Source organism: Odontesthes bonariensis, chromosome 23 (genome assembly GCF_027942865.1).
Source record: "Odontesthes bonariensis isolate fOdoBon6 chromosome 23, fOdoBon6.hap1, whole genome shotgun sequence".
NCBI classification, from domain to species: domain Eukaryota; kingdom Metazoa; phylum Chordata; class Actinopteri; order Atheriniformes; family Atherinopsidae; genus Odontesthes; species Odontesthes bonariensis.
Genome location: NC_134528.1, coordinates 22,590,199 through 22,606,782, shown reverse-complemented (window position 1 = coordinate 22,606,782; position 16,584 = coordinate 22,590,199). Strand labels below are relative to the sequence as shown.

General features: G+C 42.8%; 2 protein-coding genes across 2 annotated transcripts; one reads left to right on the top strand and one right to left on the bottom strand.

Moving 5' to 3' along the window:
* Positions 1-1,249: 1,249 nt before the first annotated feature.
* On the top strand, positions 1,250-3,339 carry LOC142373504 (bone morphogenetic protein 2). Its single transcript, XM_075456794.1, has 5 exons — positions 1,250-1,550; positions 1,774-1,913; positions 2,125-2,241; positions 2,428-2,614; positions 2,927-3,339. Exons 1-5 carry the CDS (start codon positions 1,250-1,252, stop codon positions 3,337-3,339), a joined length of 1,158 nt encoding a protein of 385 aa, XP_075312909.1.
* A 1,409-nt stretch (positions 3,340-4,748) lies between these two features.
* LOC142374205 (uncharacterized) lies at positions 4,749-13,892 on the bottom strand. The gene is made up of 3 exons (XM_075457750.1): positions 13,729-13,892; positions 13,549-13,649; positions 4,749-12,073 (listed from the first exon to the last, which is right to left on the bottom strand). The coding sequence occupies exon 3, from the start codon at positions 11,948-11,950 to the stop codon at positions 5,723-5,725; it is 6,228 nt and encodes a 2,075-aa protein (XP_075313865.1). The 5' UTR covers positions 11,951-12,073; positions 13,549-13,649; positions 13,729-13,892; the 3' UTR covers positions 4,749-5,722.
* Between the last annotated feature and the right edge of the window lie 2,692 nt (positions 13,893-16,584).

Genomic DNA, 16,584 nt, shown 5'->3' with positions numbered 1-16,584 from the left:
AAAAATCATATAAAATAGAGTGTGCATACAATTGATGTAAAAAAAAAAAAGGTGTGTGTGGTTGGTACTACATAGGAGAACTATTCTGCATTGGTTTGGGGTCACTAGGTCACAAGGCTTGGGAGGTATTGGAAAAAAAAAGACACCTTATTTCCTTATTGTGAATATCTGTCGAATATCCAATATCAAACCAACTTCACCACGGTTGGCTATTGAAGGGATACAAAGGGGATCAGGAAAAGACTCTAAACATGAGTAATGGCCCCTAAATGAGGGGATCATCATCCCCCTGAAATCACCATGAATTTGATGAACAACACAGGAGAGGGAGAGAAGTCATTGATCAGCTTGATGATCTTGGGAATTTGATCCCTTTTGTTGGAGCTGATTGATCACAGATCATCTCGAATACACACCTTAACGGCGGAATAAACACGTCATTGTGACCTGGGTGTTCACTCTGAGTCACTGTCCAAATAGTAACGGAGGAGGGGAGGACGAGCCGCCCGCGTTTTGTGGAAATGTGCGCGTCAACAGGTGGCTTTTGAAAACGCGCCTCATGTGCGTCACGGCTCAGTTGTTAGTTTGCTCTCAAGCAACTGGCCTCATACTGATAACAGACAACTGGGCCCAGAAACACATGATGTGGAGCAACGGCGACAAAACATCATCATGGGATCATTTTATATGGATGGACCGCTTTGCTTCCTTTTATAAGAGGATGGTAAAGAGGGCCCGAATAGTGTAATAAAGAGACGACTTCTTTTCTTTAATTGAAGTTGAACATATTTGAAATCTATAAATACAATATATAGCAGTTATTTATTTTGTATTTAAGTAGACTATTGAACCCACATTATTACGAATTTGTATAACTTAGTCACGTTATTTTGTAATAACAAATGCCTAACAGATGGGTTCATCAGTTTAACTTTCTATAAATGTAACGGGTTTTTTTTTTTCATTGAGAAACATGTCTCTACTTTCTGATAAACTGGGCAAATTGGCCTCCAAACTATAAGCTTCATGCAAATACAAACATATTAGTCGTTTCCTTGTTTCCATGTTTAAAGTTGACTCTCGGGTCATTTTCACCTTTCCTTTGTGTTTCTTTTCCCATCATCAATCACGGCCTAATCATCTCCCGCTGTTAGCTGAATACAGGGACAGCCTGTTATCAGAAGCAGCGGGATCACCCTTATCACCCATCGTCCTACAGGTGTAGAGCTCAGTCCACTCTCACTGAAAAATGGCAGCAGGAGCTGTGCGCCTCTGCCTCTGCCTCCTCCAGCTGGGGCGCGTCACCCTGCTGGCGATACCGCAGGGCTCAGGGACGATGGGGAAGCAGGACGGCTCGGATGCAGTGACTCGGAGGTTGGACGCTGTGCTCAACCTGAGAGATTTACCCCAGGCTCCGGCGGTGCCCCCACACAAGAAGGCACCGCAGTTTATGTTGGATCTTTTTAACGCGGTGACTGTCACCGAAGGAACTCCGAAAAGTCAGAAGGACATTCTGGAGGGAAACATAGTGCGCAGTTTTGAGGATAAAGGTGAGCAGAAGCTTGTCAGATTGAACGGTACGCTAAAGTCTGATGGTTTTGTGAGAAATCATGTCATTTCTACATCATTTAAGCTACAGAACTACACCGTAAGGGTGAGAATGCGTAAATGCTGGCAGACGGTGCAATTGCGCGCGGATATGTGTCTGTTTAACGATTCTTTCTTTAACAACGTTTCTCTAAAGACGTTTCTTCTATATTTTGTCGTCTGCAGGTCATAATGGAGAGAGGTTTCACTTCTTCAATTTGTCGTCTTTCGGCAGAGAGGAGAAAATAATCAAAGCGGAGTTCCGCTGGTTCAGAAAGAAACAGAAGTTTTACCTCGGAAAGTCACATGGTCCTCATTTCTATAGGGTAAGCCGCCTATGGAAATATTCCCTTTAATGTCTTGTCAAGTAGAATGTCTAGTGTCTAGTGCTTCAGTGTCTAATTAACCACACTGGCCACTAATAGGAGCGGTCATCCTGCCTGAGTGTCAGAAAACATCCAATGATTGCGGGCTTTAAACAGACACTTTGACAGTTTTGGTTTAGTTAACTAACGTTACTGTTTTTTAACTGCCCAGGTGGATCTATATGAGGTGCTGGACAGCAGAGTAAAGCCATGGAGAGGAAACCTCATCACCTCCAGGCTGGTGCCCCTGTACACACAAGGATGGGAAGTCTTTAATGTCACTCAAATGGTAACGCCTTCCTTCCATAATTCATGTTCTTCAAACAGGAGTTTAGCATTTCGTCGTTTTCCCATCACTGCACAAATGTTGGTTAATTACACATAAAGATTTCAGTATTACCATTCCCAATGCAGATTTTTGTGTTTGATTTGTCATTTTGGTGACATTAACAACGGATTGGTCCAACAATCTCAGATATACAAGTGGATCCGGAACAGTCAGGAGAACAATGGCATCCTGGTGGTGACCACCTTTCCTTCTGGTAATTGGATGGAGTCAGGGGTGTCTTCATCTAAGCAGGCTGGAGAGTTGACAGACACAAACGCCTATCTGGTCATATTCTCAGACGATGGCAGGACAGCAGCAAACCAGTCATACCTGGGTAAGGTGGTAGGGAGTAGTGTGTGTGTGTGTATCAGATGCTCGTCCTCAAACAAATCCTCCAATCGAAACAAACAAACAGATTGTCCTTTGCTAAATGTGAATCATAATGGTGTTCCGCACAGGTGGGATGAGGGGCACACGACTCATATGTGCGTTTCCATATCGTAGCACACGTCATTCTCAGGTGTTTCCTCTAAAAAGCTACGGCATTCTCATAAGGATGAAGAAGTACAGTCTGCATAAGACGTTTTGAAGTTTTGTTTTGGCCCAAAGAGAAATAGTTCATGACTGCGTCTTTGTCTTCCTGCAGGACAAGCCCAACCTGGAGCAGCACCCGAGCCCCGTGACCGCCGGAGCAGAAGGCGACGCGCGCCCTTAGGTTTCTCCCCCCGCAGCCGCGTCCAATCCTGCCAGAGGCTCCCACTCTTTGTTGACTTTGATGAGATCGGCTGGTCTGGCTGGATCATCTCTCCCCGCGGATACAACGCCTACCACTGCAAGGGTTCCTGCCCATTTCCGTTGGGGGTCGGCCTCAGAGCCACCAACCACGCCACGGTGCGCTCCATCATGCACGCGCTCAAGCTCTCTAGTGATGAAGTAGAAGCGCCCTGCTGTGTGCCCGACAGGCTCCAGTCCATCAGTTTGTTATACTTTGACGATGAAGAGAATGTGGTCTTGAAGCAGTACGACGACATGGTCGCTTTAAGCTGCGGATGTCATTGACTGTGCAGGTCCTGCTCTGTTTAAGACTGGGACAAAGGTTGGAGGAGGTTCCAAGAATTGTTTAAACACTGTATCTTCATGCATATGTTTGAATATTATTTTAGTTTTTAAATTAAATGAACAATTCTTCAAGTATTAATCACTGATGCCTAATGTTGTTCAAGGATTGCTAAAAAAATTTTCTTGAACACAGAAATGTCCACGACATGATGTTTGAACAAATATTTTCTTGTTCTCAGTCATTTATTAATAATGAACTATGGGCTACAGATTGTTTTTTTCAATATTTTACTGCGGTAGCGGCCACAAATGTCCACTTCAGGGTCCTGTGATTTAAAGACTCACTTCAGTTGCACTGATTATGTTGATTACTGACCCGCAAGAAAGACTAACACTTCCCTCTCTTTGATGACTGATTTGTAGATTTTTGTGATAATCTGAAAAACTGTTTTAACTTTAAAGTAGATTAAAATGGTGGAAAAGCTGATCACTGTTCAAGCTCCAACAAATGTTTTGGAATCTGAACCGATTCATCCGTCTTTAATACGTTTTTTGCTCTTTTTAATACACAAGTACAGGGATTACAAAATGTTTGATGGAAGGATCTTAATGATTAAAAATGATTATATAAGACAGAGAACTTTAAGTACAGTATGTAACATAAATCGAGCAAAGAATATTTAAAGCCTGCAGGGTAATTATAGAAAACCCAGCTTGAATGTTTGTGTTCTTGTACATGTTTTCTATGTACATTGTATGTTTTGTAGAGCAGATAAGTAAATGAAAGCGGTAAACAAGCTGTTTGAAAGTTCTCGTCTTTACACGTTTCGATCAGCAGGTGGCAGGATAGAGTTGCAGCTGAAATATGCAAACCTGCTGTGGCTTCAATTCAGAAAGACCCAAATTAAGTCAAACAGAAGAGGAATATCACATATTTACTCAATAAATAATAAATAATAATAATAATAAATAAATAATATAAAGCATCCCTGTAAAGTAACTGTACACTTCTAAAACCTTTCAATATCTGATTTATCACCAATTTAATTACAGATGGGTAAAAGAAAAGTCATTGGCAGGCACAGGGGGTAACTGCTGAAAATGATAATTACCAGTCATTACATATGTAACCCTGTTGAGTGGGTTTTGTTGAGCCACTATTCCTAAATGGACATTGGCACTGGAGGAAAATAGGTAATAATACACAAAAATCTGTTGAGAACAGTCATTTTTATTTGGAATGGATCACAGACACAAAACAGCCCTGCTTAGTTCTAGCTTAGAAAAATACCGATGCAACAAACCTGCAACACCAACTCTCCTCCATGTTTCCTATATTACAAAAAAAGAAAAGAAAAAAGAAAACAACACAGGGATTGCATTCATACCAGTTCAAGATTTTCTTGTGATGCTTGAAACACATTCAGCAGGTGCAGTTTTAACGTCAGCATGCAAAGTATTTCAGAAATTCCGCTGTGTCGACATAATCAGTCAGAATCAGTAACAAACAGGGTTTTTTTTTTCTTTAAGTGAATCTGATTAGTTTCAAGTATATCTAACGGTGAGTTACTTGTAACTGTATGCTGAAAATAAAAATCTCAAGGCAATAAGTAAGAAAACAAAAGCAACAAAACCTGAAAAATAGTAGAGATCCAAATACCACTGAAGTATTTTACAAACTATGAGCATTTACAAATTATAAACATTTTACATTCAGGCATACCTTCTCTGTTTACACTTAAGTACATTATGTACATGGATAATCCATGTTCTCGTGTTCTTTCTCGAAAATTGCACACATTCTTACACAAATCTGTCAGCCACATTCAAAAGCTATCAGTCATCCACAAATGGATCATCCCTTGTGAGTTTATACTCAACCCATTGTCTTTCTTCCTCAACAACCCAGCGGAGGCCTCGGTGGCTTCACAAGACCGACACAGCTTGTGTCATCAAAGTTTAAAGTAAAGCAAAACCACAACCAAAGACGTCTACAGTGAAAACAAATAAGGAGCCTTCCGGGGGAAAAAAGAAACTCCATATTTTAAACCTGTAACATTAGTAAAAATGAACATGCATTGGCATTTGTAGGACCATTTTAGTGTTATTTTTAGGTGCCTTCTTCTTATTCTCTCCATAACGGGCAAAATATGTTTGCATCACAGCTGATTTGGTGTTTAATATTAGAAAATATTTCGATTTTGCACAAGTGACCAGCCATCAGTTGTGGATTTAATCCATCACGAACGCGCTCTTTAAGGAAAATGTAGATAATCTTGTTAAAGTAACAGAAGGTAAAGCAAATTGAAAAGGATATTCCATCGCAACTGCTTCACAAACATAACTACTGGAATGCAGCAAACAGCACAATTTGATGAAACAATCAGCTGGGACAGTCTAGCTCCTCGGTTCCCATGAACTCCCCTAACATGTGATCATGTTGTCCATAGGCAGGCTCTAAATATGGATGTCCCTCCTTACAGTGCATTTGCCTTGCCCTTTCCAAATGCCTTTGCTCAAACTCCTCCTGTTCCATGTGAGCCTTTTGGATGGTAGTTTTCTGAGCCATGGGAGACAGAGGGACGGGGACAAAGCTGTGATAAACAACTAGTGGTGGAGTGAGGACCTCCATCGGGGAAGCCTGGGGAACAGCACCATCTGGTGGCTGGACTGGCAGCTGTACGTAGCTTCCTGTCTCAGGATCAAAGAAGGTTTTCGTCTTGACTTGAACAGGCAAGTCGACAAAGAAGTACTGCCCCGAGTCAGGATCCTGGAGGAGCTTTCGTTGGGTCATAGGGAACGACTGTGTAATAATAGTGTGCTCAATGCTAGACTGGCGAGAAAGCTGGCTGGTGTGGCTGGTGTGGCTGGTGTGGCTGGTGTGGCTGGTGTGGCTTGACTGGCGAGACAGGGAGGAAGGGTGAGGTACTTCCATGCAGTGCGCATCAATGCTGTGACTTCTCCTCTGTGGGTTGTCTCTGCTGGTCATCTCTCTGGGTCGACCTCTTTGCTTAAGCTCATTCATGATGGATTTCTCAATGCGCTGAGTCCTGGGATCAAGCTTTTCACTGGCCACCGCATCAGCACTGAGCCTACGCTCTACTTTACTTCCCAAGTACCTATCAATGCTTTGCGATCGATGGAATGGCCTGTCTGACGTGGGCCTCTCATCGACTTGAGCTTTGTACACAGGCACGTTACTGATTACTCTGTCACTGCTGTACTGTCTTTGCTCTGGCTTATCTCGAACGTGTCTGTTGCTGCTGCGGCCTTGTCTTTCTGACGCCACACCGGGTCGAGCGTCTGTTCTCTGGTTATTGTTTTCCACTGAATCGTGGCTTTCTCTCCGAGCCTCGTAGTTCCTTTCTGCTGCGTTCTGATGGTGGTTTTCATTGTCGCTCGATAGTTGCTCACTCCGGGCATTGCTTTTATTGCTATGATGTTTGTCATTGTGATGACTGCCGTCTTCAGTTTTTGCTCTGTGTTTTCTCTCACTGTTCCTGCCGGTTTTAGCACCGTTGCTGCCTTTCTGCTCTGATTGATCACTTTTTTGTCCGTCTGCTCTGTGTTTGCTGCTACTTTGAGAGGACTTATGGGACGATTTCTGGGCCTCCTCCTTCTTCATCCTTCTATTTGCCAGTTTAATGGCTTTTAGAACAGCCTTTTCAGATTTGGGTAATACAGCAGGTGGCTTGGGCAGCCCTGTTTGGCTGTCATTACCACTACAGGTGGACCCCGATAGTTCGCTGAGAACCCTTGTCCCTTCATGCCCAACAGGAACCCCACCATTTATTGCCACCTCATCAGCTGTGTCAGCTGTGCTGGTTGTTACGCTCTCCATGCCTTCAGATGATGGAGTCACCCTGGAAGATCTGTCTTCCTCCTGTGGGACGGTGAGAAAATCTCCAACTTGGGGTCTCTTTGGGTTTTCACTTCCCAGATTTGAAGGCGAGAGCGATGATTGGTTCGATAGAATCTCCTCAGCTCCAAACATTTCTGCTGAAGTTACTGTGATATCGGCCGTGGGAGTTTCTTCAGCCAGTGTTCGTTCTGGGTTTTCCTTTGCTCGATTTACCTCCTCCTCTACCCTCTCTGAACCATCCAGACCCACTCTTGGTGACCACGGTGGTACAGCTTTCTTAAGCTTATTACTGAAAGTGTTATCTTTCACTTTAAACAAAGCTGGGATCTCAAAAGTTGGTGAGAAAGTGTTTGTGGGCGGCGTTGCTGAATCCTTTTCTACACTAGTTGCTCTTTGATCTGTAGAGACGTTCTCTCTGTCTGCGCTGTTCTTGTGCTGTAACTCCGGCTCTTTTTGAGGAGATTTCATGTGCCGCTTCACACCATCCAGCTCACTCTCCTGATCACTTAAAGAATAATATTCCACCTCAGATCTATCCAAATCCTTTCGTGAATCGCTAAGTCCAGCACCATCAACCTCTTCCATCTCTCCAGTCAAGTTATCCAAGGAATGGTATATGTTTGACTCAGTCTCAGTGTTTCTGTGGAATGCACTGTCCGCAGAAAAGTAGGAGGATTTTGAGGACAAGCTGGCTTGATCGGGTGGGCTCTGAGGGACACTGATGCCATTTACTAGTAGTAAGGGTGACACTATACTTCTAGGGGTTTCACCAAGAGCCTCAGTATCCACATGCACATTATTACCACTTGCGTTGTCAGGCTCTTCTTGTGCTTTGAGACTCTTGGTCATACTGTCATCTGCTGGGATTAAATGGTCTGGTTTTAAAGGGGCCTTTCGCTTTATCTTGCATGTCTCCTGTGCCTTATCATTGGTTGTTTTAGTTGCGCCTTCTTTTGTGGGGTGCAAGTTGTTTGTCTTAGTTTGGTTTGCTGTCAGCTTTGGTGACATGCACTGTGTATTTTCAGATTGTGTGTTGTTTGAAATTAAAACAGGATTGCATGTAACTTCATTTGTTGCCATATTGGACTCTAAATTGGCTTGATTTTCCTCACCCTGTCTGTCTTTGGAGGAATAAGTTTTGCTTGGACTTGGCACGGCTTCTTCGCTGTCTTCTTCTTGCATTTCTGAGCCTATCCTATCACTTAGTGACTTCACATGGTTTTCAGATTTCCCTTCTTTGGTAAAGACAATTTCGCCTACCCTATCTTTCACTTTATTTGAACCTCCATCCCTCTTGTTGCCTCCCTTTTTGCTCCTGGGAGGAACAGGAGGAGTTTCTATTTTTTTGTCTTCACTTTCATTCAAGTACTCTCCACTCTCTTCAGACACCTGTCTTGCCATTTCTCCCAAGCTGACCTCTGAATTATGAGCAGAATCATCAGTTGAACTATCTTTCATATGTTTAGCTTTAGCTTTAGTGTTTAACTCACTGCCAATCTTATCCATGCCAGGAAGTGCTATCCTTGCACCTGATCTGTGCGTCTCACCAGGTCTCGGTTCAGTTTGTGATAAAATCTGTCTGAGTTGATTATGGTCTCTTAAATCACCTAATCTCTCTTTTAGGTCCGTGTCTTTAAGTGTGGAATTGCTGCCATTCTGTTTCTCTCCGACTGATGCAATGCAATCTTTAACAGCTTCTGTGCCTTGCTGTAGCCACGTGTCCAAATTTCTATCAGTAACATTTTCTTCAGATGATAAATTTGCATCCTGTTCAGTAAATTTATACCTTCTTCTCTCCCGTTCTGAGATGATCTCTTCAAGTGCCATTTTGGCTTTGTCGTAATTGTCATTCATTAGTGTCTTGTTTACGATGACGTTACTGTCCAACTTTGCTAAAGCCTCTTGCTTGTTCTGCTCCTTCTCTTTCTTTGAAAATATTTCTCTCTTGGCCGAAGTGTTCCCTCTCATCGACAGCATGCCTCTCTTTATATTCCGAAGCTCCCTAGATATCAAATCATTCTTAGCCTTCGCTTCTTCATCTATGTTAACAACCTCGAGTTTGCTCTTTGCATTCTCAAGTATGCGATCGCCAAGTCTTGCTCTCTCCAGCTCTTTCAAAGCCTGCAAATCATTTATTATATGGCCGCCATCTTTCATTTCTCCACATGACGTCATCTCCTTATCCGTCTCCGTTCTTGTGTTGACTTTCAGATTGTCTTCCTCACACTCCTCTGCTTGCTTATCATCCATCACTACATATCTTTGATTTTTTATGTAATTGTTCTGCCTGGCTGAGAATACATGTTTGAGCTTGCCTTGTTTCTTTTCTTTTGACGGTAAATCTGGTTGCGCGTCCAGTGAATCGCCATCAGGGGCTTTGCCAAAGTTATTTGTTTGCTGTTTGTCAAGAGACAGCTGAATGTCTGATTTGGCAAAGTTTCTCTTTGGAACGGGCGGAGGCTCCTTGTTAACGTTGTTAATTTTGCCAGCAAGTGTTGCACTTGCTGCGTGATTACTATTTCGAGAAAAAACGCTGCTGTCTGGCTCTAAATTTTCTCTCTTGCTTCTAAGCGTTTCTGTTGAAACTTTGTCGTCCATCTCTTTCTGCCTCAGCTCTTCAGTTTCTAACGTCTCCTTGCTAATGCTATCTGAATGACTTGCTGATCGAGCTTTATTTTTGGCGGCATTAATTGCTTCCCTTGCTGCTCTGATCACTTCCATTGTACTCATGGTCTGGCCACCCAACTCCTTTTCTGTAGAAGTAGGCTGCCCTTTTGTGTTTTTCACCAGGCTTTTTGCTTTCTCTGGGACATTTGGGAGTCTTTTACCCTCTGATGACAGTCTTTCTTTCTCACCCGTGCGGGGTGAAATTATGGGTGAATAGTCTTTGATGGCATTTAAAGCACATGGTGAAAGCCCTGCGTTTGTTGGAAGATCTATTGGAGAAAGCTGTCTGTCTTTTGTCTCATTTGTTGGATTGGCGTGTGCAGAAGTAATGGTGCTCAGGGGGACTTGGAGATATTTCATATCACTGTCAACAGTACTAGCTCTCTTGTACAAATTCAGAGAAGGGTAGTTCTGCTTTTTGACCATGGGGCTTTTGGTTGTTTTTGAGTTTTTAAATGGAGAAATTAGGTTCTCTTCTCCATGACTGCTCTTATCAACAGCGTCCCGTTTAGTGTGCAGCAGATTTGCTAACAAATAATCATCCGACGGAGGCTTGTCAGTATTTGGGGATCCTATTGGTTCCAAAATCGGACTGCAAACTGTCTGTCCATCTCTCAAAATGGCAGGCGTGCTTAAGCCTGATGCATTGCCATCAGAACCAACCTGCTTCATATGATCTAATTGTGGAGACTGGGCACCATCCTCAGGCAGCTCAACAGTTTTGAATTTCGGTGGGCTGTAACGGCTCTTCACCCTTTTCCTGTTGTCTTTCAGGTTAAAGAGGATGCTGGAGGCGAGGGATTTGTAGCTCTCTCGTTTGACCGGTTCAGGGGTCACTTTGGCCTCAGAGTGAGGCCTACCTGGAAGATCAAAGGCAGACGGTGAGAGGACTGCTTGGAGGATTTCTGATGTTTCTGTCGGCTGTCTGGAGGGAATGAGGGGAGTCATCAGTTGGCAGATGCTGAATGGAGTAGAGGCCAAAGAGCTGACCTCCTCGACTGCTTTTACTTCCACAGATTTAACTTCCTTTTTAACCAACAAAAGACTTTCATCCACTGCTTTTGTGTTGCTCTCTCGAGGTTGTATCCCAGGCTGATTGGCTGGAATAGCACTTTTTGCCCTGGACCTGTTACGCCTCCAGGGGGCAGCAGTCCCATCCCCTCCGTCTGAAGAGCATCTCTTCTCAGCCAGTGTAATTGAGGGCTTTGGCAGAACCTTTGGGGGAGGAGGGGGAAGGATGGGTTGGGGAACAGTGGGGGGAGAGGGCTCAATTGCTTCTTTGTGGCATGTGTGTGTCTCTTTTCTGTGGGCCTCAGTTAGCTCCTTGTAAAATGGCAAGTCGTACCATTTCGGGGTATTATCTGCGGAGAGAAGAGTGGTGACTGTGTCCTCTTGGCAGAAGGGGTACTGGTTAAAGTCTCTCCATGTTTGGAAAGGACTTAACTCACTGTGGAGGAAAAAGTTTTTAATGTTAAGCTTTCTTAGTTTGACCGTGGATTTCCCATTTTTCATTTTTGACGATTTCCCAGAGGGAAGGCTGACATCTTTGCCTGTTTTGTTTGATAAACCATCACCAGACTGATGGCTCTTGTAATGTCTATCAGCAAGCCCGGAGTGATAATCTGAAGAGAATTCTGATAACTCTCTCTGGATGCTGCGAAGTGCAGACTTATCCCATGATTCCCCATTAGAGTCTGTCATTCCATTTCTGATTAACATCCCCTCACAACTTCCCTCGGCAACACTTAATGCCTTGAGGAACGATGACATGTGGGATATGTTCTTCTGAGCGTCGCTTCTGTCATGTTTGTGTTGCCCTGCCTTTTTAGATTCCTTATGATTCTTTTTAAGGCGTTCCCCCACCAAAGGTTTGTGGCAGCTGAAAGGTGAGTATCCATACAAGAACTCGTCATTGTAAACCGCATCGTCTCCAACACAGAGACTACGGAAGGCTCTATCGGTGAGGATGCTGACCTCACGATCCGTCTCATCCATGAACAAGTCAGTGAAGCCATTGGGGAAGCGATGGTGGAGCATGCTTCCCATCCGATGGCTCATGTGTCGCTTTTCCACACAGCTCATGATGTCATCAGATGTCGTTCTGCGTTGTCATCACTCGTCTTGCCTTCTATATAGCTGGAGCAGCTCTGCAGATCCTTTGTTTTTTTGCGTCAGCTCAGGGTTGGGTCAGGAACTGCAAATCATCTGCAAAGAAGCATCAAAATTGGTGTCGATATTTAATAAACCAGCCCACTGAGTGAAACAACAAAAACAGTTATTAGTTCAGAGATTCACAAAATAGTGGTTTAATTGAAACAGTTACTATAAACGGTTTTGAACTGTAGCTGTACTGATGACCTTTATGTACACAACATGTGGTGGCTTGGGCTGTGTTGGAACTATGCAGGGAGTAGACAAACACTTCAGACCATACTCTTGGTTATTTTAAGCAGTGCATGCTTTTAGCTCTAACCACAGTGTTGGTGGCTACGACCTGCGTTCACTAAAGGATAAATACTGTGAAAATTATTCATGTGTGTGCATTTTCCACCCATCACAATCATATCCCTCAAATCCTATCCTCTTTTCCAAATGTAGTGAATGTAGTAGACTAACATGAAGACAATTCATGTGCAAAAACTGTAGAAATAATGTTCTCACCAGCAAGTTTACATCTCAGAGCGCAGGAAATACAAGTCAATCAATCACACGTGTCACAGTCCACCTCGGCAGCAGCTGCTCTACTGTAGCTTACTTTAGCTAACTGGGTGAGTTCTCAGAATAGCTCATTTACCCATTTATGTGGCCTGACCTGCGAGCATAGCCACTGACATGTAACTCAAGGCTTCAACTTCCCACACAGCCATCACTCACCTTGTAATAAAATTGAGATTTATTGAGACATTTCAGGGATAAGAGTGTTTGATGATAAGTATCATTAGTATTTAAGTGTCAAAAAGCATTCACATTCAAAGCCAAAGATAACCAGATAAAAGATTCACCAATAACACAATGACCTGTGTAGTCATTGAAATGACTTTTTTGATCATTATTTGAACACGGCAAATAAACTCAATAGAACTTCATGACTTTACTGTATCTTAAGTCAGACTTACTGAATGCTTTGGCTTTCCGGGACACTTTGGTCGCCAACAGTCTTCTAGCTCTTGTGACCAGAGATCAGTTAGCAACCACGGTACTTTCCCAGCATCTGCTTGTTTATTTATACCCAAGGAATGAACCTTGATGGTTAACTACACTGTATATAGGCTCAATCATTGGATACATATTCCCTGTAGAGTTGTTAATACGAGGGGAAACGATATGGCATCATAATAATATAATTGTCTTAAAGTGGGAAAATTGGCTCTATATGAATGAAATGTTTTATTTTTAAATGAATTATGATTACAATGAATTGAACTGCAATTGGCTTGAATTGGACCCTATTATTTAAGTGCCTTGAGATGACATTTGTTGTAATTTGGCGCTATATAAATAAACTGAATTGAAAATGAAAAAACTGAAAAACACAGAAATGCAAAGACACCTTCTTTCTGTCCTTTTGGACATGAGGCTTTTGCTCAAAATTCTAAAAAGAACTTTGGCACTCTCATATTCTTTTGCTTGGGGCCTCTCATGTCTTTCTAAACCTTTATGATAACACACTGCTCTCTCACCTTCTTGATGGGTCCTTCAATGCTGAGTGCAAGCGTCCAATACAGACTCTGGTATCAACACAATCCTGACTGTAGAATCCAAGAACGCAGTGTGGTATCACCTGCCGAGAATACTCCAGTTAGCAGTTGTCATTCACAAACTTTCTCTGAGGTTTTCTGCTTAAAACAAAGAAAACTCACCCAAAGTGAGTCAAGTCCTTGGATCCATGTTCGAATGCACTGGTGTGGCCAGGCTCCTGAGCACCAGCTCAAAAGATACCAAAATAGACACACAAGTCTGTGTGGCCAAACTGAGCAGCAACACAGGACCCAGCTAGCTAGCTCACATTGGAATAACCAGTGGGTGTCGAGTGGCAGGGAAAGACAGGCCAGCAGGATGAAATGGACACTGTCATTGGTTATTTTTGTAGCTAAGCAGTAAGCACTGATAGGCCCTGGCATGGACCTTCTCTTCACTGTCTGGCACCTTTAGAAACATGACAAGGCCCTCTTGTCAGTGAAGAGCATGCATTGATCAGTTTAGGCAATGCAAGAGTGAGTGGGGTGCACTTACCTGGTTACATCATTGGCCAGTATTTAGCAACAAACTCATTTTGCCTCTGTCACCCAGCGAAACAAGCTCTCTGATATAGCCCCTTGCCTCACATAGGTCCAGATAAGCGTGACAGTCCCTGAGGGGGAGATTGGTCGCTGGACGCAGACATCTACTGAGCGGCATATTTGGCAGGGTTGGGCTCATTCTTGTTGTTCAAGCTCTGTTTACAAGGCCATGTTGTGGACATGTGTGGCAGGGTATACTAGTTTAAGGACCGATGCAGCTGTTGCTGTAAGATTATGCTGAACTGGAAGGGGCATTTTATTTACTCTCTGGGATTCAGATGAAGTCAATACATGATCTTTCATGTGAGAGCCGACCCCACGAATCTCCAAGATTAAGAAAGCTTTGTGTTTGAGGAATAATGTTTTGCTCAGTGTAAGCATAAGAGCGATTACCTACTACCCCTTTTATTTACCTTTAATAGAAATATTTGATGTTCAGCTGTTATGAGTTACCGTTTTAAACTATTCATGTGCTGGCAACACCATTGTCTGTTTCCCACAGTTTCAATAAAGTGTCCGGGAAAAAAAATGAGCTTCCAAAAATATCTTTAAATGAAATGACCATTTATGACTAGCTTTTTGCCTCGGCATCAAAGTGCATCAGGATGCCATGTATAAGCCAGTCTATTTTTGATGAACCTTTCACACAGTCAGACCTTACACTGTCAACTTGAACTGCTCCTACAGAATATGCACCTGTACGTGGAAGTGTTTCATCTTCAAATGTGGTGATTTGGTTCATCCAAACAATGGGGCATTCCTGCCCCCCGTCCGTCTGAGGTCTCACTTGCTCATCAATGTGGGAATGTCATGGTGTGAGCAGGAATCCTGTGTGTCAGAGCATTTCCCTTTTTTACTGTCTGTGCTCACGCCCTAAATAAGTCCTCTTATGGGCCTCCTTCCCCTTTAACACCTATTTCTGTTTGGATCCAAGAGCATATTCGTGTCTGTGAAACATTGCTAGAAAGTCTACAAGGCTGTAGTCTAAAAAAAACAGAATGCATGCTAAATGACGACTAAAATCTAAACACTGTAAAAAAAAAAATTAAGAAAAAAAATAAGGGAAGATTCCTATCTTATCGGAAATTTATGGTAATCTTCTGAGCTTGAATATAAGGCTGCTGGACTTTGTTTCTTGTCGATGTGAAGAGACTTCTTCAAGATTACCAATTTTGGTGGCTGGAAGTTGGATGTTGGTGGCTAGCTTCCACCAAATAAACATTAATAAGGTTGTATTATTCGAACCAGCTTGCTGCAGACCAGGGTTTGTTAAAAGGTTGAAAGTCTTCACAGTGAGAACATGTGTTTTGAGGGATTTAATGTTAAGACAGCTGTTTGTGACCTGAAAACACCCACGTGAATGTGTGCGCAGCCTTGGAGGTCTTTGGAAGTGCTCTTGGTTGAGAAAAGTTGAGTAATGGAAATATAATCTTGCAAGTTCTGTAACTTTTGCTGTTCAGTTTGTCAAGACATGTCAAAATCATGCGAATGAAAACATTGCCATGTGCCTCAACATTACTCATTCAAACAGAGAATTTTGTTTGCCTGAATGTTTTGAATATCAGGAGCTAAAGATATCAAAATACACAGAGTGTAGTGTTAATTATCAAGGTCAGTGTCCAATGTTGTACAATTTTACCAATTTAACTTTCAAGGGAGTACCAGAAGAGTTTTACATCCTTTTGTGTTAAAAAAAAGAAAAGGGAAAACATTGTTTTTCTCATACTGTACACTTTTGCAGCACCTCTTGAACTTCCCTGTTCTTTTTTGCTCTTGTCTCTTTAAGACCCTTCTCACTACTGCCACTGCTCACATATTCTTTGGGGTGTACAAAACTAGCCACTAGGCAGACATTATGTAATTATGCGTTGCATAATGAAACATCTCCACTTTGGTTTCATTTTTCAAAACGTTTTGTGGGTTTTCCAGATTCAACTTTACAATTGTAAGCCATGTTACCATGATTTTTTAGAGAGATGAGACTATTCTTCCAAGTCTTTTTCAAATTAAACACTTACCATGCTAATTGAGGCTTTTAGAGTCTGAGATGTAGCTCCTTAAGGAGAATTTCTTGGGACAGCCACTCCTTGGTAACCTGACTCACGTCATCTGGCTGCATTCACCAACTACACACGGGGGCGTTCCCTTTCCTCACACAACCATCTGAGGAGCCTTGGAGTCTTATGTGTTTCGTCCGATTAGAAAATAATCAGAGCCAATCATTAATCGCTGGGTGGGACTTTGGATGAATGGGCGGAGTCATGAAACAAGATACTGAAAATATCTATATTACAAAAAAGGAGGGTGCACACTTCCGTTCTATTGGACAGTTAGCCAGAGAGTTTGTAAAGCGGCGCCGGGTTTGATGTGACTATCGTTATTAGTCCTAAAATACATGCCCAGATTATTTTCGGTGTGGCGCACAGGGTTGCTCGA